We start from the raw sequence: 26,130 nt of genomic DNA, 5'->3' as shown, positions 1-26,130 counted from the left end.
ACACACACACACACACACACACACACACACACACACACACAAACACACACACACACAAACACACACACACACACGTACACACACTCACACAAACCCTGACACTTTAGTTCAGCCACAAAAGCTACATGCCCAGGAAAACACGCTAATTCTCATCACAACGAAAATATCTGAGCTAAGTCAATGTGATTGACATAAAGGACCGGACATGCCAACACATAGAAAAGTATTCCCTTCAGTCCCAACTCATGACCTGGCGTCAGAATCCTCGCAGAGTCTGGCTTCCTCGGGGGAGCTCTGGAGTCGGTAACCAGGGGAAATTAAAAGACAGGAAGGAAAAAGACAATGCCTTCATCCGACAAGGGAAGAACTAACTTACCCAACTTATCTGGGTTGAACTGCGCTGCTGTGGATTCCGCAAACTCATTGTCTATAGGAGGAAGAAGAGAGGAAAATACAAATAAAATAATAATTTCTCAGAAAGACTCTCAGTGATTCAGTCGGTGACTCAGTTAAGCGAGCATAAGTAAAACTCCTTTGGACTCTGCCGAGAACTAGCTCTGGTTTCCCCGCCTTTTGGGTTGCCGCTATCCAGGGCACACCTGGCTCGGGCAGTCTGAATTCCCGGGAGCAGACTCCTGTCAGTGAAACTTCGGGTCAGCCGGAGGAGAGACCAAAGCATCCTCCTGCCGCGGAGACAGACACTACCTGCCTGCCCCTCTGGTCTCTACAAACTTTCCAGGAGTCGATTTGCCAAGCCCCGGGTAGGGCATCCAGCAGCTTGACTACTTCGTGATCTGCCTCTCGCCCGCTGGCTTGGGGCGGGAGTCCTCACATCCCACCCAGGAGCTCCACGATGACACCGTCCAGCTTCCCAAAGCCCCAAAGTTTCATCCTCAGCAAGTGGATATCGTCAGAGCGTGGGGTGAGCAGTGAGATTCCACATCACCTGCCCACCTGGACTCACACATATAGACAAACACATTCCCCCCCGCCTGAGTGTGACGAGGGAAAGAAGGTGGGGAGGGATAGATGGAGGGATGGAGCCCCTCTTGCCTCACAGACCCGCCTCCTCCTGGTTGCTAGGCGACCACAGCAGTCATGTTCTGGAAATGCATTAGCTATTACCTCCCAGTACCCTGTCGCAGGGTTTTCTTCCTCTTTTTTTCCCCTTTTTAATTATTTATGTAACAGAAACACAGCCATTCCTTTTATTTAAAAAAAAAAGTACCCCATTTGTTCTGTAACACAAGGCTGTCTTCCTATTTTATGCTCAGGAAAAACCTCTTTTTTTTTTTCCTGCCCCCACACTACACACACAACCTTTCCAAAGGAGAAAGACTTTCAGGGCTGTGGGTGAAGAGGCTCTCTGGAGAAACCTTTGCTGTCTCCCTCATATATTGGAACACAATTTGAAGGCCAACACATTCTTATTCCTGTAGGAAGAGACTTCAAGAGATCCTTTGGCCCAGGCTTTCTGATTTTAAAACATGTTATCTCTGAGTTACAGATGAGCCAACAGGCCGAGGAAGGTTAAGTCAAACTGGGTAAGGGTCTTGCCAATAAATGTAATAGAATCCAATCATCCCATAGAAAATGCTAAATAGGAGGAATTCAAGAAGACCTGAATGTAATATAGAAAGGTAAGCTCCTTGGTTCCATTTTTGACTGTATAATCTCGGCCCCTAAGACAGTGTCATGAACCAAAGAGATGCTTAATAAGATACTTGTTGAATTGAATTCAACTAGGTTGACTTAACCTTCCAGCTAGGAAGTAGTGGAGTTAGGACTAGCTCTTGAATCCAGTACAGTGCTCTTTCTACAATATTACTAAAGGACCAGCTTTACAAATTTAGATTGTAAAAATAATAGAGGAATGAAACATGAAATTCCACTAAAGTCCTACTCTGATGACTCATTGTGCCTTGAAGATGTTCCTGGGTTATCAAATATTGTGGCAGTGGTTCATATCATTTGGCCCAGTAATACCCTCATTATGACAACCAGAACTGTATATCTAAAGAAGGTCAAAGACAAAAGGAAGGGTCCCAAATTACCAAAATATTCAGAATAGCATTTTTTGGAGTCATGAAAAACTGGAAACAAAGTATGTACTCATTGACCATTATATTAATGTAATGGAGATTTTCAAGGACTTTGGGTCAAGCTGGCTGCATAAAAAGTGTGGAAGAGCCCAACTCTTTCATCTTTACTTCAGTAGTATTCTAAAAAGAATGCCATATTGAACCATGATCAAAAAGTCCAAGAGAAACTTCAATAATGTCCTTCTTTCAGTTAGGGAATGAACAAAAAGATAATCTGAAGAGGGGTCTTGCCAATGAATGTAATAGAATTCTGTCATCCCATAGAAAATGGCAAATAGGAGGAATTCAGAAGAACCTGAGAAAACTTGAATATAATAAAGAATGCAAGCTCCCTGCTTCCATTTTTGCCTTTATAATCTCAGCCACTAAGACACTGAGTGTCATGAACATAGGAGATGCTTAATAAGACACTTGTTGAATTGAATTTAATTGAATGAATATAAGACACAATGATAAGCAGTATAGAAACCAGAACTAAGAGAACAACATACACAATGACCACAGTAATGCAAAGGAAAACAATACTAGGATCATCAGAATTCATATTAATGTAATTACCATGACATTGGTAATTACATGGATGAAAAATGAAATATACTTCTCACTTCTTGGTAAGAAGAGGGTAGACTATGGGTGCTGAATGCTGAGTTTACTGTCAGACATCAGCAATGTGTCAGTTTGTTTTGCTTAGCTGTTTTTCTCTGTTTCAAGGAGATGTTCTTTGCAGGAGGGAAGTCTCAGTCATGTACAAAGTGTAATGCAATTTTTTTTAAACTAAGACTATGTCAGTGCACCACAAGTTTTGGTAGCCAAGATGGGAAAAGTGTCAAATGGGGTCCCCAATGTATCTATCATTCAGAGACCAGTCCAACTAAAATTGACCACTTCATAATGGTTTGGAGCTATTTTTTTATTTGCTTGTTTTGGGTCATAACTCATGAAGAGCATCTACTAAGGCACAGAAAAACTGTAATCTGCAATACTGAAAATGTACTCACCCAGATGAAATTATGGATTCTTGGTGTATTAAAATATATGTGTCCTAGTGGGATTCATACCACACTGTGGAAATTTTTTCCAATTAGCTCTCCCCCTAACCCCAGGCCAGTGGCCAAAATCATTTGGGCCAACACATTCTGTAGCTTTTGCTTTTCTCCCTGGTTCTTGACTAATTGCTATGTCCTGCCTAGCTCTGGATGCCCTGGCCATGGTTCACTGTGATCCTACGTGAGGACACCAAATTGGGTGATTAGGAGGGTAAAGGCTGAAGGAGATATACAGAAAATGCCATCCCCCCTTCCCTTCTACCCTTCATAGATCACTAGCCTGAGAGAGTCAATGATCTTAGCTGCCATCTGCGTCTCTAATATCAAGAGGCTTCTGGGCACCAGCTATTGCTGCCATCCCCTAGACGCTGAGTTAGTTATCTTATCTGTGATAATGTGTACCCATGTTGGTAGATCTAGAATCAGTGCCCAATTTTCCTACTGTCTGACTTCTACTTTTTAAATAACTCATGGAAGGCAGAAAAAGTTGTTCCATGATGGAAAAAAAATATGACCAGGGACTGTGGACATGGGGCTGTCTCTATGATATTTATTGCTGGGCTCTCTTCTTCAAATGCCCTCTCCTTCTATAGCATAAAGATTTGATATAGGATTGAATGCAATATAGGATTAAATATTTGGGCAAATGGCAATCCATCCCTTATTCCTACACTCACTGAGCTATACTGACTCCAGAATGTAGGTCAGACAATATCTGGCACACAGTAGGCATTTTATAAATGCCTGTTGATTGATTGGCTGTCTCTGAGTAAATCAAACTCTATTCTAAAATAATAGACCCATAGCCCTGAATCAACCCTGAAACCCAGGTAATATTCTGGACCACATCTTGACTATGCATGGATAAGTCATATCAAACCCACCAGACACTATTTAAGTATTCTATTTACCTAATGGCCTTTTAGAATGAGGTATTCTTCCCCTTTTATTTTGAGGTAGGGAAGAAGAGGGATAACTGAGATATTAAGGGCTATTTGCCCCCTTACTGAATGGTGATAAGTATAGTTGTTGGGGTTTTTTCCAAGCTGGAAAGAGGGAATTAAGGATGATGGGAGGAGGAAGTTGCACAGAACAGGGGCCCTCAGGGAAACCCAAGAATTTTGAAGCTCCTAGGAAGGGAGAAGAAACAGGGGCGTGAAGATTCTTATTATCAGCTGACTGATTACAATTGCTAACCCACAAGGAACATAATTATGACAGGCTAAAGCCTTGTCTGGCTCACTGGCTCACTTAAGGAGTTATCTGCTAAGATACCTGTTTCCCTGATCATGTCACTACTGTTTGGATCCGGTGAATTTATTCCCTTTTTACTTCTTCCCCTTCCTATGCCTCATCCTTGGCTGGTGAATTGGCATTGCTTACCCTTAAATCTCGTTTATTTATTGTCTATATTTTTTTAATAGGTTTTGTCTCCAGATAAAGATAAGTTGATTTTCATTACATTCTGAGCAAATGTTTACTATAAAGGATTTAGTTGAACACACAGCTAAGGAAGGACCAAAGTGAACCCATGAATCCATAGCTGTAGACTTAACCCCAACTTAACTATCTTTTTCTCTCTTTCACTCTCCATCTCTCTTTGTCTCTGTGTCTCTGTCTCCCTGCCTCTCTGTCTCTGTTTCTCTATATCTGTGTGTGTGTGTGTGTGTGTGTGTGTCTCTCTGTCTCTCTCTCTCTCTCACACACACACACACACACACACACACACACAGAAGGCTTTATGGGCACAGGGAGCCAGAGGTTTTATGATGGCCAACACAAAACCGCCCAAAACACAAAGCAATTGACTGTAGAGGAAGCAGGACTTGGGAGTTAATGGCAGTTATACCTAATAAAGGCAAGAATTTGAACCAAGGAATGAACAGGTATTTTTGCTTTCCTTTTGTTCTTTCTCCACTTCATTTGCATATCAATCAGAGAGGATCTTGGAAGCAAAATGAGTTTGGTAGCTCCAGGCTCTAAACAGCTCCTGGCAGTTTGGAAGAGTCTCTGATTTGGGTCCAGGAGCATAAAATCTTCATTGGGCAACTCAAATACACTCTCTGAGCCTTAGTTTATTCATCTGTAAAAGGCTGAAGAGGTTGGACCAGATGGCCTCTTCAGTTCCTTCTAGGACTAGATCTCTGGTCCTGTGATTTGCTTTGCTGTTTGATTAATTGTCTTTTGTTTTAAATATATGAGTCTTCTGGCTGGTTGGTAAAAATAAACACATCATTGGGGGTTCACAAGCTATGTTTTTTAATACATATTCAACATTAGAATGCTACCAGTGTGGAGTAGCTCTTCTGGAGTTACATAAAAGGATCAGTGCCCCAGACATATGTGGGTTAAATGGGCTTTCGGAGGCTAACCTGGAAACCTAACTACTGTATATACACATTGCTTCTATGGAAAAACATTTTCCAAATTCCAAATTAACCTTTGTATGCAACCTATTCTTAATGTGGTGATTACTTGCATTCTGTTTACTTGTGAGAATCCTGGGTATAGATATTGGATGGGGATGCAGCATTTGTGCAATTGCCTGTAATTGTTAATTATCTCCTGGACTACATGAGTGTCAGGACATTCTTCTGGTGCTCCCAAGAGTGGTTTGACAAGATGGTAGCTCCTATGTCTTTGTAACAGAGCACTCTGAGAGTAGGCTGTGGTCATCAGGGGAATGGATCAAGGAAAATGTTCCTAGTTTTGTTCTGAATGATGGAGTTGATATAAGATTGGGGTCTCATGTCAGAGAGTGATGTTATATGTAGGGTGATTGAGTCACTGCATATGTGAAAAGAAGAGTAATTGACTATGACAGTAAAAATGTGGCTGTGCCCAGCATGGAACTCAGTGGTTTGGGAACTCCTGGAGTAGGGTATTTATACCTTTGTGAAAACACAGAAAAAATTAGTACTGGAGTTGGTAGAGGTTGGAATGCCCTGCAGAGGCTTCAGGCCCTTGACTGTGTGAGGCTGTGACTTCCAGTGTCCTCCTATGCATCAATATCAGAAGCCATGAGGACAGAGATTTAACAGATGCTAAATCTGACTGGCAAAGTTCTAAATACTGAGGAATCTCTGTTTGGGAAAAGAAAATGACCTACAGCAAGGACAGAGAGATGGCATTGGACAATGTTTAATGTCAATGGGAGCACAAGTAAGTCAACAATATGAATGAGCCATGGCAGTACGTAATGCATTTTAGAAAGATTTTTGTCCAAAAATAGCTAATCTTTTTATTTTTTATTGGTTATTTTTAAAAAGGCCTCAATCTTTGGCACTTAAAGGATTAAACTTTAGCCACTATTTTAGAGCACCTCATTCCCCAATGATAAAGGAGACACTGTTTTATCTCGAAGCATTGGGTATGTCTCTGGGATCAGATTATTTGTACATTTAATTCTTCCTCCCACAAGGTTGAACACTTTCCTCAGGTGGAGAGAGAAAGGAATGTGCACCTTCCCTAGAATCTCAGATTACACTCACCTGGTCTACTGGCTGCCCAACCACTGATTCTACTCCCAAAGCTTTTGTTAGGGCAGGGCAAATAAGCACAGTAGTCAGCATGTACTTCTGTTCCAGGAGAATACACACAGGAGGTTATGCTTTCTGGAAAATGTTCCTTCCCTATCCTACCACTCATTATAGCAATAAGAATGCCTGCTTTGGCTTAGAACCATGAGGTCAGAAGACCAGGTAACAGGAGAGACTTCTATTATCCCACACCCTTTATACATTATAGATATAAGAGCACCCCTCTGGCTATGAGACACAGACCTCTGTGAGCATTCAAAGCTAATGCAACCCCTTCACCATAAGTTGAGGTAACTAAGGCCCAGGAGGTCCAAAGATCTCACAGGTGATAAGTAGAAGATGCACAGAAGAGAAAGATAGAAAAAGCATTCAATTTGTAGTCAGAGAACTGTACTCAAATTCTAGTTCTGTTATTCACTGGCTCTGGCAAGTCACTTAGACTCTAGGGACCTCAGTTTCCTCATCTGAAAAATGAGAAATTGGGAATGCATCAGAGGTTCTTAACCTTTTTTGTGTTGTGGAGCCTTTTGGCAGTCTGGTAAAACCTATAGGTTCTTTTTCAGAAAAATATCTTTAAGTGTATGAAAGTATAAAAAATTAAGCAATATTTTAAAAAGTATATAAAAATAAAAATATTTTAGTTATAAAAAAATTGCATTGCAGACATTTAATCCTGGTTTCTTTCTATGGAGCTCAGGGTCTGCTTCTGTAAAGGTCATATACATTTCTTGGCAGGTTCCCTCCAGGGTCTTTGTTTTCCTTTCAGAACAACCCTACTCTTTGCAATCCATGATGTTGCCAAAGCAAAAAGAAAGCATCACTGCATTCTTTCACTGGAATGAAAATCCAGACCCAGGTAATCATAGGATTACAAAGGAAACAAACTATATTAAAATATAGTTATCAAATATATAATTCATAATGTATATCTATGTGCATATGGGTATGTATGTACACATGTATGTATTATGTAGGTATGAAGACCAAGTTCACAAGTTAAGAACCCCTGGACTAGATACTCCCTAAGGTGCTTTCACCTCTAAAGCTATGATCCTAAGTAGCAGAGCAAAGACTCCAAATCTATAGTTATTTCCATTGCATCCTCCTGTCTTATTTCGCCTCATTGCTAACCCACACAAAAAAAATGTCTGTAGGAAAAGTTGTATCTAGGCTGTCAAGGAACCAAAATTACAAATGAAGAATATCCTTACATCCAAAAGCATATATCTTTATCTAACAAATGTCATGTATTAAAACATAACAGTGGTTACAACAATAAGTCAAGGTGTGGGACAATGTCTCTCACCCCACCCCCAGAGTGTGTTCTGTGACTCAATGGACCCTTTTCTTCCCTTCCCAGGGAACCTTTTTCCATCATCTCTGTTATCAGTGAGTAAAGTTCATGGTTGTGAAATTGGCTGCAAAAAGGAAGGGGTGAATGGTAGGCAAAGTGAGGCAATTTCATGATGGTGGAAGCCAGATTGCCATTAACAAACTGTCTCCTCCAGGATCCTGAGGCAGCTGGGGTCACCATTCCAAGGGAAAAGAAGAGAGAGAAGATGGGCGCAGCCCTCAGTAGCCTCTTGTCTTCGATGATGGCAACAGCCAGCTATCTGTCTTTCCATTGCTCTTCTTTGCATTTGGTGGGGCTGTTTTGTCTCTTGCTGCCAAGCCAGTGCCCTTGCCAAATGTGGAGTCAAGAGGAGGCAGCTTGCTGCCTTCCTCCCCTCACCCTCCCCTTTGGGAAGATGGTTAGAGATATTTTAAGAGGGGTTATGGCCTCAAACTCAACCTATTCTTCTCCTCTTTTTGTCTATTCTATCCAATTCTGGAACAGATAAACAAATGATAACCAGGGCAAAGATGTGACCTCAGGTAAGATACATCAAAAAGAAGCCTCAATTAATTAAGTTCAGATTACTTTCAGGGTTTGGTGGCTCCAACAGATAAGAAGATCACGGACCCTCTCTATGAGTAAAATTGTATCGCAGACATTTAGTCTCTGGGTTCCTTCTATTGGGCTTAGGGTCTGCTTCCACAAGGCCATATGCCTCGTATGGCAGGATCTCTCCAGGGTCCCTGTTTTCCTTCCATTATAACCCTACTCTTACCAGTCCATGATGGGTCAAAGGGAAAAGAAAGCATAGCTATATTCCTTCACTGGAATGAAAGCCCAAATCCAGGTAACTTCAAATATTTTGCCTTCCTCTAGGAGAAGAAAGTGTGCTTACTCATAATAACAGCTAACTATAGCTAGCCTGGAAAAAGTCATTCTCCTGAGCCAAAAATAAAAATAAAGAAAAATGAAGAAAAGGTTCTACCAACCAGGGACCATGCCTGCCAAAGATTCATTCCTGCAAGCCTACTGAAATATCACAAGCAAGTTTCATTTTATAAATCCCATTTAAATGCAGAAGAGACCATCTATGCAAGCCAGGAGATCTATGAAATACATGCAAGCATCTAATTGCCCAGGCATCCCCCGCCCAGAACTGTTACAATCACACATGACAGAGAATGGAGGACTCAAAGAAATCCTAACTCAACACTAGGCCAAAAGGGAAATAAATAAGGGAGAAACTTTGACAAGATAGAGAAGTCACAAGATAGAGAAATGGACATGAATCACAACGAAGAACCATTCCAAAAATACACACAAAAAGCATCCCTACCGAGAAAAAATCATACACTTCCAACTTATCCTCAGTTTGATCTATTGAGTAAAATCAAAATACCCTGTTAATATAAAAGGCAAAAACATGTGCTGCTATTGAAATCTATGACTAAACTGTTTTTTTTAAATCCTGCAGGCTGAATATATAACAATTACATTGCACAGGTCATGCTGATCACATGTTGTTGAACCTTACCATCTTGCCCAAAGGTCTGCACGAGAATAATTTCTTTTCATAACCACACGTGAAAGTATGAATTTCAGACAAATTGCTGAACTTGGAATCCTAAGACCTAGATTCGAACCCTGACTTTTATATCCTTGGGCAGCTCTCTTAATTTCTCTGAGCCTCAGCTTTTTCATCAAACAGCTTAACTCCCAGCACAGTTGTGAGGCTCAAGGGAGAAAATGTATGGAAACCACTTTGTAAACTTTAAAGTTCTCTATAAATGTCAGTGATGATGATGATGATGATGAAGATGATGACAATGATAATGATGGACAGTGGCTACTGTAGTAGCATTCAAGGAGGAATGTGATGAAGTTAGTTCAAACTGGTTCCTAGGAAATGGTTGTTAAATTTTCAGTGCAAACATTTACGCCACAAAAATTGGCAAAAGCTACAAATCGGGGTGTGATTTATTGTTTTGTTGATTGTCTAGTGTGACTTAAGAAAGTGATGGAGAAAATGTTAGTAATGAAGATTTAATTTAAAAGTGTTTCATGTGTATGTTTTTTTCTCCCGAACAGCCAGTTGTTAAACATTTCCCAGAACACCCCTGGCAGAGGCCCTAGACTCTCATTCCAACTCTGTCTCTAACTAGCTATGTGAACATGTTGAAGTCTTTACCTATTTTGGCCTCAGTTCCCTCATCTATAAAACAAAGGGGTTGGATTAGACACTGCCTGAGAACCCTTCCAGGTCTAGACCTAAGCTCTTAAGTCACTTCAACAACTTGGATCTCCTTTTTCTGGAAGCTAAGTGGCTCAGTGGATAGAGTACCTGACTTGGAGTCAGAAGGACCTGAGTTCAAATCCAGCCTCAGATGCTTACTAGCTGTGTGACCCTGGGCAAATCACTTAAATCAGTTTGCCTCAGTTTCCTCATCTATAAAATGAGCTGAAGAAGGAAATGGCAAACCACTTCAGTATCTTTGCCAAGAAAGCCCCAAATGGGGTCATGAAGGATCGAACATGACTAATGAATAAAATGACGACAGCAACAACAAAATGAGAAACTTGGCCTATGTGATGTTCAAAGCTTTTCCCACTCTCTTATCATTCAAATGTACTAATTGTCTGTTGGATGTTATATTCAATAGCCATAATCTGCCAACTCCCCAACCTCAGTGTGTGTATTCTCTGCGTTGGGTGTACATGTGTGCTCTTGAAGTTCTACTGAGAAACAAAATATATGTGAAGAAAGGTGACATTTCAAAATGTTGTCCATGAGAGAAAGACAGTGACCCTTGAAAAGACACCCTTGAAAACATGCCAAAAGGAAAAAACCCTTCTGTCTTATGTTGCTCCAAAGATCCAGGACCATTGGAATTCTCAAACACACCAGGCCAACACCTGCTGGTCGCATTCCACAGACTTCTGTGAGCTAGCCCTGATGAGAGCCTTTCTACAAGATTAGCCCTATGCATAAGAATGGATGAAAGAAAATTTCCCAAGCAGCTGAGTGATTTCAAGCAAGACAGAAAGAAGAAGTGTCTTAAGGCCTCCAAAGGGGGAAAATAATCCAAAAAACTCCCCTCAAATGTGGCCTAGCTATGAACAGCCAAGAAGCTAGAAGAGCAGACAGACCAGTGTGTTATCTAAGAACTGGGAGCAAGGTGGTTATTTTCAAAGACATCCAGCAGAGAGCAAGACAAAGATGAAGAGTTGTAATCCTAAACTCTGCCAATAGAGGCTGTGACCTCTAACAAAAAGCAAAAGGCATATTTTACATGAACAGTATGAATACATTTTCAGGTCACATGGACAACCATATATAGTTATAATTTGAGTATGAGTGTTGTATGTGTGTGTATACATGCACACACATATGTGTGTGCACATACTTACAGTATATTGGCTGATTTCTGATATTAACCAACACAAACAGCTAAGTATTGAAACATGGTACCACCATGAAGGAAGAGATCCTTACACAAGGAATAAAACTGGCCATGATTAATAATATGGACACAACTTCAGGCACAAAAGATGCCCTTTTCCTAATTGCAACTATAAGCTTAAACCAAATTCAAGCCTTAGCTCACTGTAAAATAAGGAATTTCTGAACCTTATACAGGGCAGCTAGGTGGCACAGTGAATAGAGTGCCAGGCTTAGAGACAGGAAGACTCATCTTTGTGAGTTCAAATCTGGCCTCAGACACTTACTTGTTGTATGACCCTGGGCAAGTCACTTAACCCTGTTTGCCTCAGTTCCTTGTCTGTAAAATGAGCTGGAGAAGAAAATGGCAAACCACTCCAGTATTCTTGCCAAGAAAACTCCAAATGGAGTCATAAAAAGTCAGACACAATTGAAAACAATTGAACAACAATGAACTTTATACCTATGAAAACAAATAGACATTAAACACTATTCAACATTCCAAAGGTGGTGTTGACAGGAGTTATATTTTGACCTTTGGCTATATAGGTATATGTATATATGTATGCATGTATATGTATGTGTGTGTGTGTGTATGTGTGTGTGAGTAACCAAGCATATCTTCAAAATACTTCAGAAACAAAATTTTTATGAACTCAATCTCGTAAGTACTCAGAACACTACAAATTCAAATGATAATGAGAGTGTATATAGTTGTGTACTCAGAACGGGAAATTATAAAAAATGAAAATTTATGTTACTTATCAACAAGGGCATGTGTGTGCTTGTGAATGTACAAATAGAAGGTCCCATCAATCAAGATGGCAGGTTATCTTTGTCTATAGACAAAGCATAAACATTTGTAAATATGTATATTTGAATCCTGGCTCTACTGTTTGTTAGTTCTGTGGTATTAGGCAAATCATTTAACTTTTCTGAGTCTCAGTTTCCTCATCTGTATAATGGGGATAATAATAACACCTGCCTCATAGAGTTGTGTAATAATAGATGTAAAGCATTTTGTGAACCTTAAAATGCCATAAAAATGTCAGCTATCATCATCATCATCATCACCATTATTATATTAGCATTATTTTATTCTCATTCATCTTGATGGAGTTTAGATAGAATGGGTCTGGGACAGGTCATTTTCCTGCTATTATTCTTTCATAATATTCTAAAGACTGCTGCACAGGTGGCTAAAATAGCTGCCTTCTCACTGCAACTTACAATCTTAGAGAGTTGTGTTGGACAGTGAGAGGTTAAGTAACTTCCTCAGTCAGTAGGTCAGACACAAGAGCTGAAGCTAGGTCTTCCTAGTTCCAAGGCACACGTAGCACTACGTCTTATTATTATTGTTGTTGTTATGTTGACCTAGAGGATCTTCTCATTCTAAAAGAATTCTCTAATCTTACATTCATGCATATATATACAAGATATATTTTATGCTAACCACCTATTTATGTATGTACGTATACAGAAAGACACACAAACATATCCTGATATAGGAATCTACAAGGTTTACTATAAGGAGGGGCACAGAAACATCAATGAATGCACAGGGACAGAACAGATGTGATCTGAAATTGCCCCAAGGCCAAAAGCTCCCCAGGACCCAATTGTTGTCCTCTAGCTACATTACTTTGAGGACAGCATTCATGGCACAAATAACTGATGGTGCTGAAGGGCAAAGACAATTCCCCAAAGATATATTTGCTGAAAAAGATCCAGAAATACTGAGTCATCTCTTCTGACCACGTACCAGAACTCTTCCATTATCAAATACATACACAGACACAATATCAAAGTGAATAGGACTGAAGCGTATTAGTCAGGAATCCATAAGGCCATCAGGAGAAAACTCCAAAGGAAGTTAATGATTAAGATCCCTAAAGAAAGAATTCCAGAAAACACAGGTTTGAAAAAATGAATGAATGAAAAAGCATTTACAAAGTATTAACTGTGTGCTAAAGGTATGGGATACAAATATAAAACAGTCCTTACCCTTACCTTCAAGGAGCTTACATTCTAAATGGGAAAGATACAACATATAGGAGGGTGGTGCCCAGAGACTGATGTTTTTGTCTGGGAAGTCACAGGAATGGTGAGTGGAGCCATGGGACAACTGATCGACAAGTTGTTAACAGACTTATTCCAAGAGATAATTTTCCCAGGTGCCTTGAGGTGAGGTGAGGGATGATAATGTGCATTTTTCTGCATTTTTATAAGGGTAGCCAGAAGAAGCAGTAGAGGGATTTTCCTTTGGAGTTTCCACCCAGCCATCAGGCATCACGGGGATTTTGCTCCTAGAGATTCTGCTTAGGCTAGTTTTTGAAGGTTTTCCCACTCTGATGGCACCTATACACATACCCTGAGGACTGAGCAAAGGTAGATGTTGTGAGGAGCTGGCTTTCATTCAATGTCTATGATTCACCCACAATGAATATCTCTCAGGATGAATATCCCTGAAGATACTTAGAGGCAAGACATGAAAGCCCAAGTTCCCTGAGATTTCCAGAAGTTATCCTGGTGTCTCAGTAGAAATGGAAACTATGGATACACATAGAGACTGAAACTGGAAGCTAAGAGATGCAACAGCTGGTATAAACCATGGTGGGGATGGGGAAAACACTAGAAGGAGATGAATACAGCAAAAAGAAGTGGGCCCAAGCCACTTTGGCTCATTTATTGTGGTGGCTGTAGAAGGGATACCCTGAGGATTTGACTCCAAGAAGATGACCATTCATGTACTGGAACAACATGTATTTATTTTCTTTTTCTGCCTTATGGAGTTTATCTTCTACTTTCCATGAAGACAACTAAATAACCCATAATGGTAATACAGGTGTGGAAAGAGTCCCAAACAGCCCTGGGCAGACTGCAGATGTGGTAAAAAGACATTGTGGTGTAAAAGGCACATTAGGCTCCCTTTAACTCTAAAATTCTTTAACTGTTGGATATGTTAGCCTAGATAAGATCTGCACATGTTAACAAACAATCATAATTTGTCGTTAGAATACATAGTAGATATAGCGGATTTGGAGTTACAAGACCTAGATTCAAAGCTTGATTCTGCTACTTACGAACTAACTGCATGATCTTGGGTAACACATTTCATTTCTCAGGGTTTCAGTCTCATCTTCTATAAAATGAAAGCGTGTAACTAGATAACCTGCCTTTGACATTCTGTAAATTCTGTGATACAAGACCATTTTGTTATTCAATTCAATTGAATAATCATTTGTTAAGCACCTACCAGGTTTTGTGCTTGACACTGGAGATACAAAAGAAAAAGATGAAAGTCCAAAGTTTCTGCCCTAAAGTAGTATTCATATTAGTATGGGGAGGGGGTGGGGAGACAACATATACAGACAAGTAAATACAAAATAGGAAGAAATAATGCAATTTCAAAGGCTAGACACTAACTAGAGAATCAGGAAAGATATCTTGTAAGAGGCAACACTAGAGCTGATTTTTGAAGAACCATAGGAATTCTAAGGGCAGAGATGAGGAGGGAAGGCATGCCAAGGATAGAAAGGTCAAAGTGTAGAACTGAGCAATTGAATGTTCTATAAGAGAACAGTTCATTTGACTGGAACATAGAGGAGTAAGGGGAAGTCATGTGCAATCATCCTGGAAAGATAGGCTAAACTGTATATGAAAAAATGCTCCAAGTCACTACTAATTAGAGAAATGTACATTAAAACAGCTCTGAGGTTTTATCTCACGCCAATCAGATTGGCAAAGAAGACAAAACAGGATAATGGCAAATATTGGAGGAGCTGTAGGAAAACAGGTACACTAGTGCAGTCTTGCTGGAGCTGTGAATTGGTTCATCCATCCTAGAAAGCAACTTGGAACTATGCTCCCAAAATCGCTAAACTGAACATACCCTCTCACTTAGCAATACTACTACTAGCTCTATGCCCTAAAGAGATCAAAGAAAGAGTAAAAGGATCCATATGTACGAAAATACTTTTAGCGGTTCTTTTAGCTGGAAACTAATGGAGGTGGGGGAATGCCCATCAATTGATGAATGACGAAAGAAACTATAGTATGTGAAAGTAATACTACTGTGATATAAGAAATGTTGAAAGAAATGTCCAAAAATCTGTTATACAGTGATGCAGAATGAAGTTAGCAGAAGAATTTATACAATAACATCATTGTAAAGACAAACAATTTGAGAGACTTAAGAAGTCTGATCAAGTCAAACAAACATTTATTAAGTACATACTATATGTCAGCCACTGTGCTAAGCTCTAGGGATATAAAGAAAGCAAAAAGAGACCTGCTCTCAAGTGGCTCACAGTGTAGTAAGGTAGAGTACATATGTGCAAACAGCTATGGACAAATAAGCTATATACAGGATAAGTTGGAAATAATCTCAGAAGGAAGGCACTAACATTAACAAGGATCAGGAAAGGTTTCTTGCAGATGGTGAGATTTTAGCTGGGACTTGAAGGAAGCCAAGAAAGCCAGGAGACAGAGATAAAGATAAAGAGCATTCCAGACATAAGAGAACTAGCCAGTGAACTGTAGTCAGAAGATGGAGGATCTTGTTGGCGAAACAGCTAGGAGACCCAAGTTACTGGATCTCAGAGTATGAGAAGGGGAGTAGGGTGTAAGAAGACTAGAAAGGCAGGAAGGGGCCAAGTTGTGAAGGGCTATTAAAGCCAAGCAGAGGAGTTTCATATTTGTTTCTTCTGGTGATAGGAAACCACTAGAGTTTATTGAATAGGTGGTGGTAGGGGGAGAGAGGGTTGGACAGCTTGGTCAGATCTGTACTTTAAGTAGATAACTTTGAAAGATGAGTGGAGAAAGGCCTGGAGTGCTCAGAGACTTGAGGCAGAGAGGCCAACCAGAAGGCTTTTGCAATAGTCTAGGTATGAAATGAGAAAGACCTGTACCAGGGTGGTAGCAATATCAGAGCAGAGAAGCAGGCATACTATAAAGTTATTACAATGGTAAAGTCAACAGTAATTGGCCACAGATTAGATATAGCTGGGGTGAGAGTGAGAAGTCAAGGATGACCCTATGGTTGCAAGCCTGGATGACTGGCAAGATGATGGTACTCTAGACTGCCAATAATGTAATAAGAAGTAACAGGAAAGCTGGGGAAAGAAGAAGGTTTTAATGCAAAGTTAATGAGCTTAATCCTGAATGTGTTGAGTTCAAAATGTTTACCAAGACATTCAGTTTGAGATGTCCAATAGGCAACTGGAAATCAAAGACTGAAATTTAAGTCTAGATAAAGTGATCTAACCAATTCAATAACTAATTATGATTCAAGAGGATCAGTGGTAAAGCATGCTGCCCACCTCCTGACAGAGAGATGATGTATTCAAGATGCAGAAAGAGACCTACATTTTTTGGACATAGCCAATGTGGGAAGGTTTTCCTTAAATACAAATATACAAAGATTTTGTTTTTCTTTTTTTTTCCTGAGGGAGAAGGTGGGAAGGAGGAAGTCAAATGTTTGCTAATTGAAATAATTTTTTTCAAAGAAAAGATGAAGCCAGACTGTGAAGGATCTTAAATGTTAAACAGAGTAATGTGTTTTTCCCCTGAGAAGCAATAGGGAGCCACCAACACTTCTTGAGAAGGGAAATGAGATGGTCCAACCTGTGCTTTAGGATTATTACTTTGGAAGCTGGTAGGAGAATGGATTGGAGTGTGGTCAGGCTGGATGCAGGGAAGCCAATTTAGAGGCAATTGCAATAGCCAAGATGAGAGGTGATGAGGAGCTTAACTAGGGTGGTGGTCATGTTAGTAGATAAAAGGAAACAGATGTGAGAGACATGGGTGAAAGCAATGAGAATTGCCTGGATAATGAAGTTGAAAGAATGAAAAGTGAAGGATGACTCCTGACTAAGAAGCAGCTTTTTCCCTGCAGTCTTCAAACAACAACTATCAGATACCTAAATGGAAGATTGCCATATCCTGCTTAACCATGAAAGTACACATTGGGGAGTGGAAGGGATGGCAAGCGAGGGGGGTACAGTAAATTTCTTGGACAGAAGGCTATAAATGGAATGCTATTATAGCTGGGTTTTGAGTGGTGAAAGTATGGCTTTGACAGAACGTTTTTGTTATGTTTTTGGTTAATGACATTAGCTGAAATGTATCTATAATGCAGCTGGGAAACCAGTTGACACATCACTGTTACTTAAGATAGGTAGGTCTCATGTGGTATTAAAGCTAAGTGGGGCCTCAGAACTACACTCTAACAAAAATTTATACAGATGAGTTTAGGCTCCTTGGTAATCTGATCTGACTAGCTCAAACTAGGTCCCTGGCTCTAATATGTCACTCACAGACCCATGGACCAGTAGGGCTTCTCCACAGATCTATGACCTCCCAGAGACCCAGAAGACGAAAAGCTCATTCTCTTGACCAATGGTTAGGGTGTTGACTCAGAGGGAAACATACTCAGATGCAAGGCCAGCAATCAGCAAAAGCAGATGTATTCAGGTTACCAGGCCTTATGCAAATTCCCTCACTCTATCCACACACAGACACCATCCCTCAATAATTCTGCAGTCTACATGAGAAAGCAGTAGGTTAGACTGGCCAGTAGAAAGGATCCCCCTATGCTGGTTGGTGATTATTCCTCCAGCCATTCTGCACTCTTCAGACTGTGTTGTCATACTGCTGCTTCTTTCTACCACCCTCAATTTTGAGGAACGGGGACCAGCCATGTTTCCTTCTCTGTACTTTGTCAGCATGCCTCCATTGCCAGTACTTCCCCCAACCCATTCCCTTTTCAGCTCTATTTTATGTGTCTTCTTACCATTAGAATGCAAGCTACTTGAGGTCAGGGCCTTTTTTTAATTTGTATTTGTATCTCCAGCATTAAGCAAAGTGCCTGACACATAGAAAGTACTTAATAAATGTTTTTTTGACTAGACTTGACTTGTGGCAGAAATCTTGCAGCTTTCCAGGTGGGAGTGTAGGCTGATCTCTGGGAGTGGCTACAGCAATTACAGGTGGGAGGTTGTTTACAAGCTTCTGAAGTGCATGCTGAGCCCTACAGCTCCTAGAGTCCTAGATTGTGAGGCTTCAGCCAGTGGGCCCCAGCGAAGGCTCTAAGCTGTTGGCAGGTTCACACAGAGAATTGGGTCCTAAGCTTTAGGAGCAGTAAGTGGCATGCTTGGGATCAACTAAAGAATGCTTCAGTGGAAGGAAAAAAAAGCAAGCAGAAGGGTAGGCTCTGAAAGGACATTGTTTCAATGTAGCTATTATTATGACTAAAAGTTATAATAATAACCTCATATTTATGTTATGTGTTTAGCTTCTTGAAGTATTTTACAACTATTCATTATCTTGCTTTATCTTTAAAATAACCATGTGAGCTGGTTAAAGCAGGTGTTATTTTCTCTATATGAAAGAGGAGGAAACTGCCAACAAGGTGGTACAGCCGCAGCAAGAAGGCAAGGTTTATGGGGCGAGAAAGTCATGAGACCTGAAAAACAGAGATTGGCCATGTAGCCTTGGGTAAGTCGTTGAGCTTCTGGGTCCTTAAGTTTTCAAATGATCATAGGATTTTAGATTTAGAAGGGACCTTGGAGATTCTAGTCCAACTCCCCCATTTTAACTGATGAAAAAACTGAAACCCCAAGGGATGAAGTGGCTTGCCTAAAGTCACACAGTGAGTTAGGGCAACTAGGTGGCACAGTGAATAGAGCACTGGGCCTGAATTCAGAAAGACCTCAGTTCAAATCCAACATCAGACTTTACTAGCTGTGTGGCCCTGGGCAAGTCATTTAATCTTTGTTTGCCTCAGTTTCTTTATCTGTAAAATGGAGCCACTAGATGGCACAGTGGATAGAGTGCCAGACTTGGAGTCAGGAAGACTCCTCTTTGTGCATTCAAATCTGGCCTTGGACACTTGCCAGCTGTATGTCCCTGGGTAACTCACTTAACCCTTTTTGCCTCAGTTCCTTATCTATAAAATGAGCTGGAGAAGGAAATGGCAAACCATTCCAGTATCTTTGCCAAGAAAACCCCAAAGGGGGTCACGCAGAGTTGAAAACAACTCAACAACTATGGTGATAATAACAGCATCTACCTCCCAGAGTTGTTGTGAGGATCAAATAAGATGATAATTGTAAAGCACTTAGCACACAGTATATATGGTACTATATAAATGTTAGCTAGCATCATCATCACCATCACCATCATCATCAGTGGCAGAGCCAGGTGCCTTTGACTCCCAATCCATTTCAATTTTCATCACCCACCATGGTGCTTCTCTAAAATACTTAACAGTCAAGCATTCCCTTCCCACAGACAGTGTCCTACAGACAATAGAATTTTATGGACTTTTCCTGAGAAGGTCTTTTCTGATTAATGAAAAGCTGATTCAAGGAAAATAGTCCAGCAATGCAATGTATGAGAGATCCTCTCAGCCTTCGTAGCAACTTATCTGGAAGGCCATTTTTGAGAAGTGCTTCAGGGACACACACACCACACACACACACGTGTGTGTGTGTGTGTGTGTGTGTGTGTATTATGGGCAGCTAGGTGGCACAGTGGAAAGAATGCCAGCAGTAGAGTGAGGAGAACCTGAGTTCAAATCCAGCCTCCAACATTAGTAGCTGTATGACCCTGAACATGCCACTTCACCCTCTTTGCCCCAGTTTCTTCATCTATAAAATGAGCTAGAGAAGGAAATGGCAAACTCCTCCAGTACTTTTGTCACAAAAACCCCAAAGGGGGTCATGAAGAGTTGGTCATGACTGAAGTAACTGAACAGCAGCAAAAACTTATGTAGCTCTTTATAGCATATATACACACATATATGTATATATTTCCCATCTGATGCTTACAACTCTTTGAAATAATAACAATAGCAGAGGCAGCTAAGTGGCACAGTGGAAAGAGCACCGGCCCTGGAGTCAGAAGGACCTGAATTCAAATCCAGACTCAGACACTTGACACTTAGTAACTGTGTGACCCTGGGCAAGTCATTTAACCCCAATTACCTAATAATAATAATAAGAACTTTTATGTAGTACTTTAAGGTTTACAAAGTTGTTTGTTTTTATAAATATTATCTCATTTTATCCTTATAACACTAGGAGCTAGATACTGTTGTTATCCTTGTTTTATGAATGAGGAAACTGAAGCAGACAAAGGTTAAGTGTGACAGAGTGACATAGCTAGAAAGTGTCTGAAACAGCATTTGAACTCAGATCTTCCTGGCTCCAGGCCCAGCATCTTATCCATTGCATCACCTAGGTGGTTATTATTACTTACATTTTGTAGTTGTAGAAACTGAGGCTCAGAGTTTAAATAACTTGCCTACATGGCACCATAGAGGCTTAAAACAAAACAAATTAAAATAATGATTTCATTGAGGCAGGGAGCTCTTGGTGATAAATTTCCTCTACCAATGCAAGTTGGCACCTTCTCTGAAAGACAGACTCTTAGAGAATTGTCTAGAGCACTGAGAAGTTAAAGTGACTTACCCAGAGCCACACAGCCAGTAAGTGACAGAGAAAGGACTCTGACCCCAAAGCCAGCTCTCTATCCACTGCCACATAACCCTTAATTAGATCTAGCATGCTTTCCTCGTAAAAATGCTACCGGGCAGGTCAGGCAAGTATAATCACTTTTGTCTTGAAGATGAGGAATCTGAGGCTCAAATCCCTTTATATGAGGTACTCAGACCCACAGCTAGTAAGTGGCAGAAACAGGATTTGAATCCAGATCTTCCAACTCCAACCGTAGTCTTATTCTTTGCTTTACTAATGTTGGAACCTCTAAAACAAACGTTCTTAACCTAAAGTCTGTAAACATTTAAAAAAATATTTTGATGACCACATTTCTTTTTTTATTTATAACAGTACTTTATTTTATTTATTTTTTTCTTTTTTTTAATATTAATTTGTTTATTTTTAGTTTTCAACATTCACTTCCACAAGTTTTTGAGTTCCAAATTTCTCACCCCTCCCCCCACCCCAAGATGGAATGCATTCTGAATATCCCTTCCCCTAGTCTGTCCTCTCTTCTATCTCTCTCCCCTTCTCTTATCCCCTTCCCCTTCATTTTCCTGTAGGGCAGGATAGACTTCTGTATCCCATTTCCTATACTTCTTATTTCCCAGTAGCATGTGAAAACATTTTTTTTTAAAACACATGTTTTTAAAACTTTACGTTTCAAATTTTCTGTCTTCCTCCCTCCCCACCCACCTTCATTGAAAAGGCAAGCAACTCAATATAGGTTGTACATGTGCAGTTATGCAAAAAACATCCATAGTAGACATGTTGTGAAAAACTAACTCTGTTTTCTTTAATCCTATCCTGCCCTCCCACTTATTCTGTTCTTTCTTTTGACCCTGTCCCTTCTCAGAAGTATTTACTTCTGATTACCCCCTTTCCCAATCTGCCCTCCTCTCTATCATCCCCCTGTTCTCTTGTCCCCTTCTCCCCCTATTTTCCTGTAGGGTAAGACAGATTTCCATACCCAATTGAATGTGTATGTTATTCCCTCCTTAAGCCAAATCCTATGAGAATAAGATTCACTCATTCCCTCTCACTTCCCTCATTTCCCCTTCCATTGTAAGAGACTTTTCTTTTCTGGGTTTTTTTTTGTGAGATAATTTACCCCATTCTACCTCTCCCTTTCTTCTTTTCCGAGTATAATCCTCCCTCATCCCTTAACTTTATTCTCCAGATATGACCCCTTAATCTTATCTCACCCTGTGCCCTCTATCTATCTATCTACATATACACACACATAATTTTTTCCCTCCCACTACCCTGATACTGACAAAGGTCTCATGAGTTATAAATATCATCTTTCCATGCAGGAATGTAAACAGTTCAATCTTAATAAGTCTCTTATGATTTCTCTTTCCTGTTTACCTCTTCATGTTCCACTGGAGTCCTGTATTTGAAAGTCAAATTTTCTATTCAGCTCTGGTCTTTTCATCAGGAATGCTTGAAAGTCCTCTATTTCACTGAATGACCATTTTTTCCCCTGAAGGAGTATACTCAGTTTTTCTGAGTAGGTGATTCTTGGTTGTAATCCTATCTCCTTTGCCCTCCGGAATATTATATTCCATGCCCTGCGGTCCTTTAATGTAGAAGCTGCTAAATCTTGTGTTATCCTGATTGTGTTTCCACAGTACTTGAATTGTTTCCTTCTGGCAGCTTGTAATATTTTCTCCTTGACCTGGGAACTCTGGAATTTGGCTATAATATTCCTAGGAGTTTTCCTTTGGGGATCTCTTTCAGGAGGAGATCTGTGGATTCTTTCAATTTCTATTTTGCCCTCTGGTTCTACTATATCAGGGCAGTTTTCCTTGATAATTTCTTGAAAGATGATGTCTAGGCTCTTTTTTTGATTGTGTCTTTCAGATAGTCCAATAATTTTTAAATTCTCTCTCCTGGATCTATTTTCCAGGTCAGTTGTTTTTCCAATGAGATATTTCACATTGTTTTCTAATTTTTCATTCTTTTGGATTTGTTCTACTGTGTTGTGATTTCTCATAAAGTCACTATCTTCCAATTGCTCTATTCTAATTTTTAAGGAAGTATTTTCTTCAGTAATCTTTTGGACTTCCTTTTCCATTTGGCCAATTTTTCTTTTTAGGGCATTTTTCTCCTCATTGGCTTTTTGGACCTCTTTTGCCATTTGGGTTAGGCTATTTTTTAAGGTGTTATTTTCTTCAGTATTTTTTTGGGTCTCCTTTAGCAAGCTGTTGACTTGTTTTTCCTGATTTTCTTGCATCACTCTCATTTCTCTTCCCAGTTTTTCCTCTGCTTCCCTTGCTTCTCAAATCCCTTTTGAGCTCTTCCAAGGCCTGGGACTGATTCATATTTTTCTTGGAGGCTTTGGATGTAGGAGCTTTGACTTTGTGGTCTTCTTCTGGTTGTATATTTTGATCTTCTTTGTCACCAAAATAAGATAATATAGTCTGACTCTTTTTGTGCTGCTTGCTCATGATCCCGAACAATTACTTGAGTTTTAAACTCTTTGTTGAGGTACGAATCTGCTTCCAATGTGGAGAATGTATTGTCCCAAGGTTCAGGGGTTTGTACAGCTGTTTTCAGAGATACTTGTAGGTACCTGCAAATTTTCAGTTCTTCCAAGTTGGTATGATAAGGGGCAAGGTGTTTACTCCTTTCCTGGCCTGTGACCACAAGTACTCCTTTCTGTCCTGTAACTGTGAGGAAGGGCTCCTCTCCACAATCGCTACAAGCTCCACCAAGCCAGCACTCCTCCTCACCCCAGCACCACCGCCCAGAACTGAGGCCCAGATCCAAACACGGGCAAAGCAAGAGATTCCTGCCTCAGCACTGGCAAAGACATCCCTGCAATCCCTCTCTGATCAGCCACTGGATTCCCCCTCAGTCTGTGGGCCGGAAGCTCGGGGAAGCAGCTGCCCCCCCAGCGCCAAGCTCTTGGGGAATGGAGCTGAAACCCGCCTTCCTTTCTCAGCACCGACAGAAACAGACTTTTTCCACTGATCTTCTAAGTTGTCTTTGGCATTGGTGGTTTTGAGGAGTCTGGAAACTGCCACAGCTGCCCATGATTCAGTCCTCTGAGGCCTGCTCCAGGTTCAAGGCAGGCTGCGCGCCCATGCTGTGCTGCACTCCCAGCCCTGTGTGATACACCTTTCTGATCAATCATCCAGGTTGTCTTGGGCTGGAAATTTGTTTCACTCTGTCTTTTTGTGGGTTCTGCTGCTTCAGAATTTGTTTAGAGCCATTTTTTATGAGTATTTGCAGGGGTTTGGAGGAGAGCTCAAGCAAGTCACTGCTTTCACTCCGCCATCTTGGCTCCACCTCCATCTTGATAACCATATTTCAATTAAGTGTTTCCTTTTTAATCCTATACATTTTATCTTAGACATTTAAAACATTATTCTAAGAAAGAGCCCATAGACCTTACCAGACAGCCAAAGGAGTCTATGGCCCCAAAAAAGTTTAAGAACCTCTGATTGAGAGTTTAGCACTAGAGTAGCATGACCAGAAGAGAGAAAACAGCAGGTGGATTAGGCAAGTGAAAAGCTACCCTACCTGCCCTTGAACTGGCAAAATGGTGCATTCCAGGATGAGCCAACCTATGACCTTCCTCCAAAGTCCATTTGTCACCGAGGTCCATCCTGGCAATGGAAGTCTGTTATGAGCAGCTTGTCAGACTAGTCTCCTAAAACCAGAAAGTGAACACACGAAATATGGAATGAATTCCTACAACTGCTCTTCTAAGAGGGGTTAGGGATTCTTTCAGGAATACAGTCAGTTTCTGGTTCATTAAGTTGTCACCATGTGCAAAGAGCTTGTGACCATACTAATGCCCACACTAGGCACCACTCTCTTGGGATGGGGAGGAGGGAGTGAGCTCAGCTGGTATAAGCAGAAAGGCAGCTTAAGGCTGAACTTGGAACAGGGCTTCATTTACTTCTCATATTCTGTGGTAAACCAAGTGTGGGCCCCAGAACAGCACAAGCATATGACCTTGAACTCATACAGACTTCTTAGAAGATCCCACTCAGTACAATGTCATAATTTTAGAATTGCAAGGGATGTCAGAAGCCAGTTAGTACAACACTCTCATTTTACAAATGAGGAGACCAAAGACCAAGGAAAGTCAAGTGATTATATAAGAAAAAAAAAAGCACACAACTAAATTCAGGACACCACGGGCATGCAACTGTACCCCTTCCTGATCCTCACCTGGAATTTCTGCTTATACCCTCACATTCTCTGGTCATTGGTTTAATTAGTAGAACACCATTTCCTCTTTTGGACTCCAGATTCCACAGATACTCTAACTGCAGGCCTAGGCAGAAATACAAATGCACTCAATTTATGTTTCATCCAAGCTATTTCCCTTAGCTCTGGCAGAGAGGCTGTATCCTGGTGAAGCCTCCAGCATGAATAAATCCCCTCACTTTACTTTTTCTCTGACTGTGTTGTTCTAAGGTCCATGTTCTCTTCCTGAAAGTGGAATGATGTCAGCCATCTACTTCTGAAATCATAGGATTTAATGCTGGAGGGTATCTTAAAGGTCATCCACCCTTACCTTCTCATTTTATATATAAGGAAACTGAGGCACAAAGAGATTAAATGATTTGTCCACTGATTGGTCTCCCTGCTTCAAGTCTCTCCCCACTCCAATCCATCCTCCATTCAACTGTCCAAATTGATCCTTCTTAAAGTGCAGGATCAACGTCACACACCAGCACCTCCCTTTCCACACACACACTCAGTAAACTCTAGTGGTCCCCTATCACCTCCAGGATCACATATAAAATCTTGTTTGTCATTCAAAACCCTTCATAACCTGGTACCCAAACTCCAATCTTCTTACACTTTATGGACCCTCAGCAACACTGGCTGCCTTGCTGTTCCTCACACTCCCATTCCTGCCTGAGCATTTTCCCTAGATGTCCCCCATGCCTGGAACTCATCTTCATCTCTTTCTCCTCCTGGTTTCCCTAGCTTCTTCCAAGACCTACCTAAAGGCCCATCTTCTGCGAGAAGCCTTTCCCAGTCTTTAATCTTAGAACCTTCCCTCCTAGATGATCTCTAATTTAAACTTTCTATAGCTTGTTTGTCCATAGTTGTTGAATGTTGTCTCTCCCATTAGACTGTGAGCTACTTTCAGGTTTTCTTTTTATCTTTCTTTGTATCACTAGCACTTAGCATAGTGC

General features: G+C 40.6%; 1 protein-coding gene across 1 annotated transcript in view; it reads right to left on the bottom strand.

Annotated features, from left to right (window-relative positions):
• The window catches only part of AMOTL1 (angiomotin like 1), a 229,816-nt gene extending 205,219 nt beyond the window's left edge, over positions 1-24,597 (bottom strand). Inside the window, exons 1-2 of the mRNA XM_021000598.2 lie at positions 24,494-24,597; positions 377-427 (exon numbers count right to left, since the gene is read on the bottom strand). Of these exons, the coding sequence (XP_020856257.1) occupies positions 377-427; positions 24,494-24,578 (136 nt within the window). The 5' untranslated portion in view covers positions 24,579-24,597. The remainder of the gene's footprint in view (positions 1-376; positions 428-24,493) is intronic.
• Between the last annotated feature and the right edge of the window lie 1,533 nt (positions 24,598-26,130).

Source organism: Phascolarctos cinereus, unplaced genomic scaffold (genome assembly GCF_003287225.1).
Source record: "Phascolarctos cinereus isolate Bilbo 61053 unplaced genomic scaffold, phaCin_HiC Scaffold_726;HRSCAF=1367, whole genome shotgun sequence".
Classification (NCBI taxonomy): Eukaryota; Metazoa; Chordata; class Mammalia; order Diprotodontia; family Phascolarctidae; genus Phascolarctos; species Phascolarctos cinereus.
This window is presented reverse-complemented; position numbering and strand designations above follow the sequence as displayed.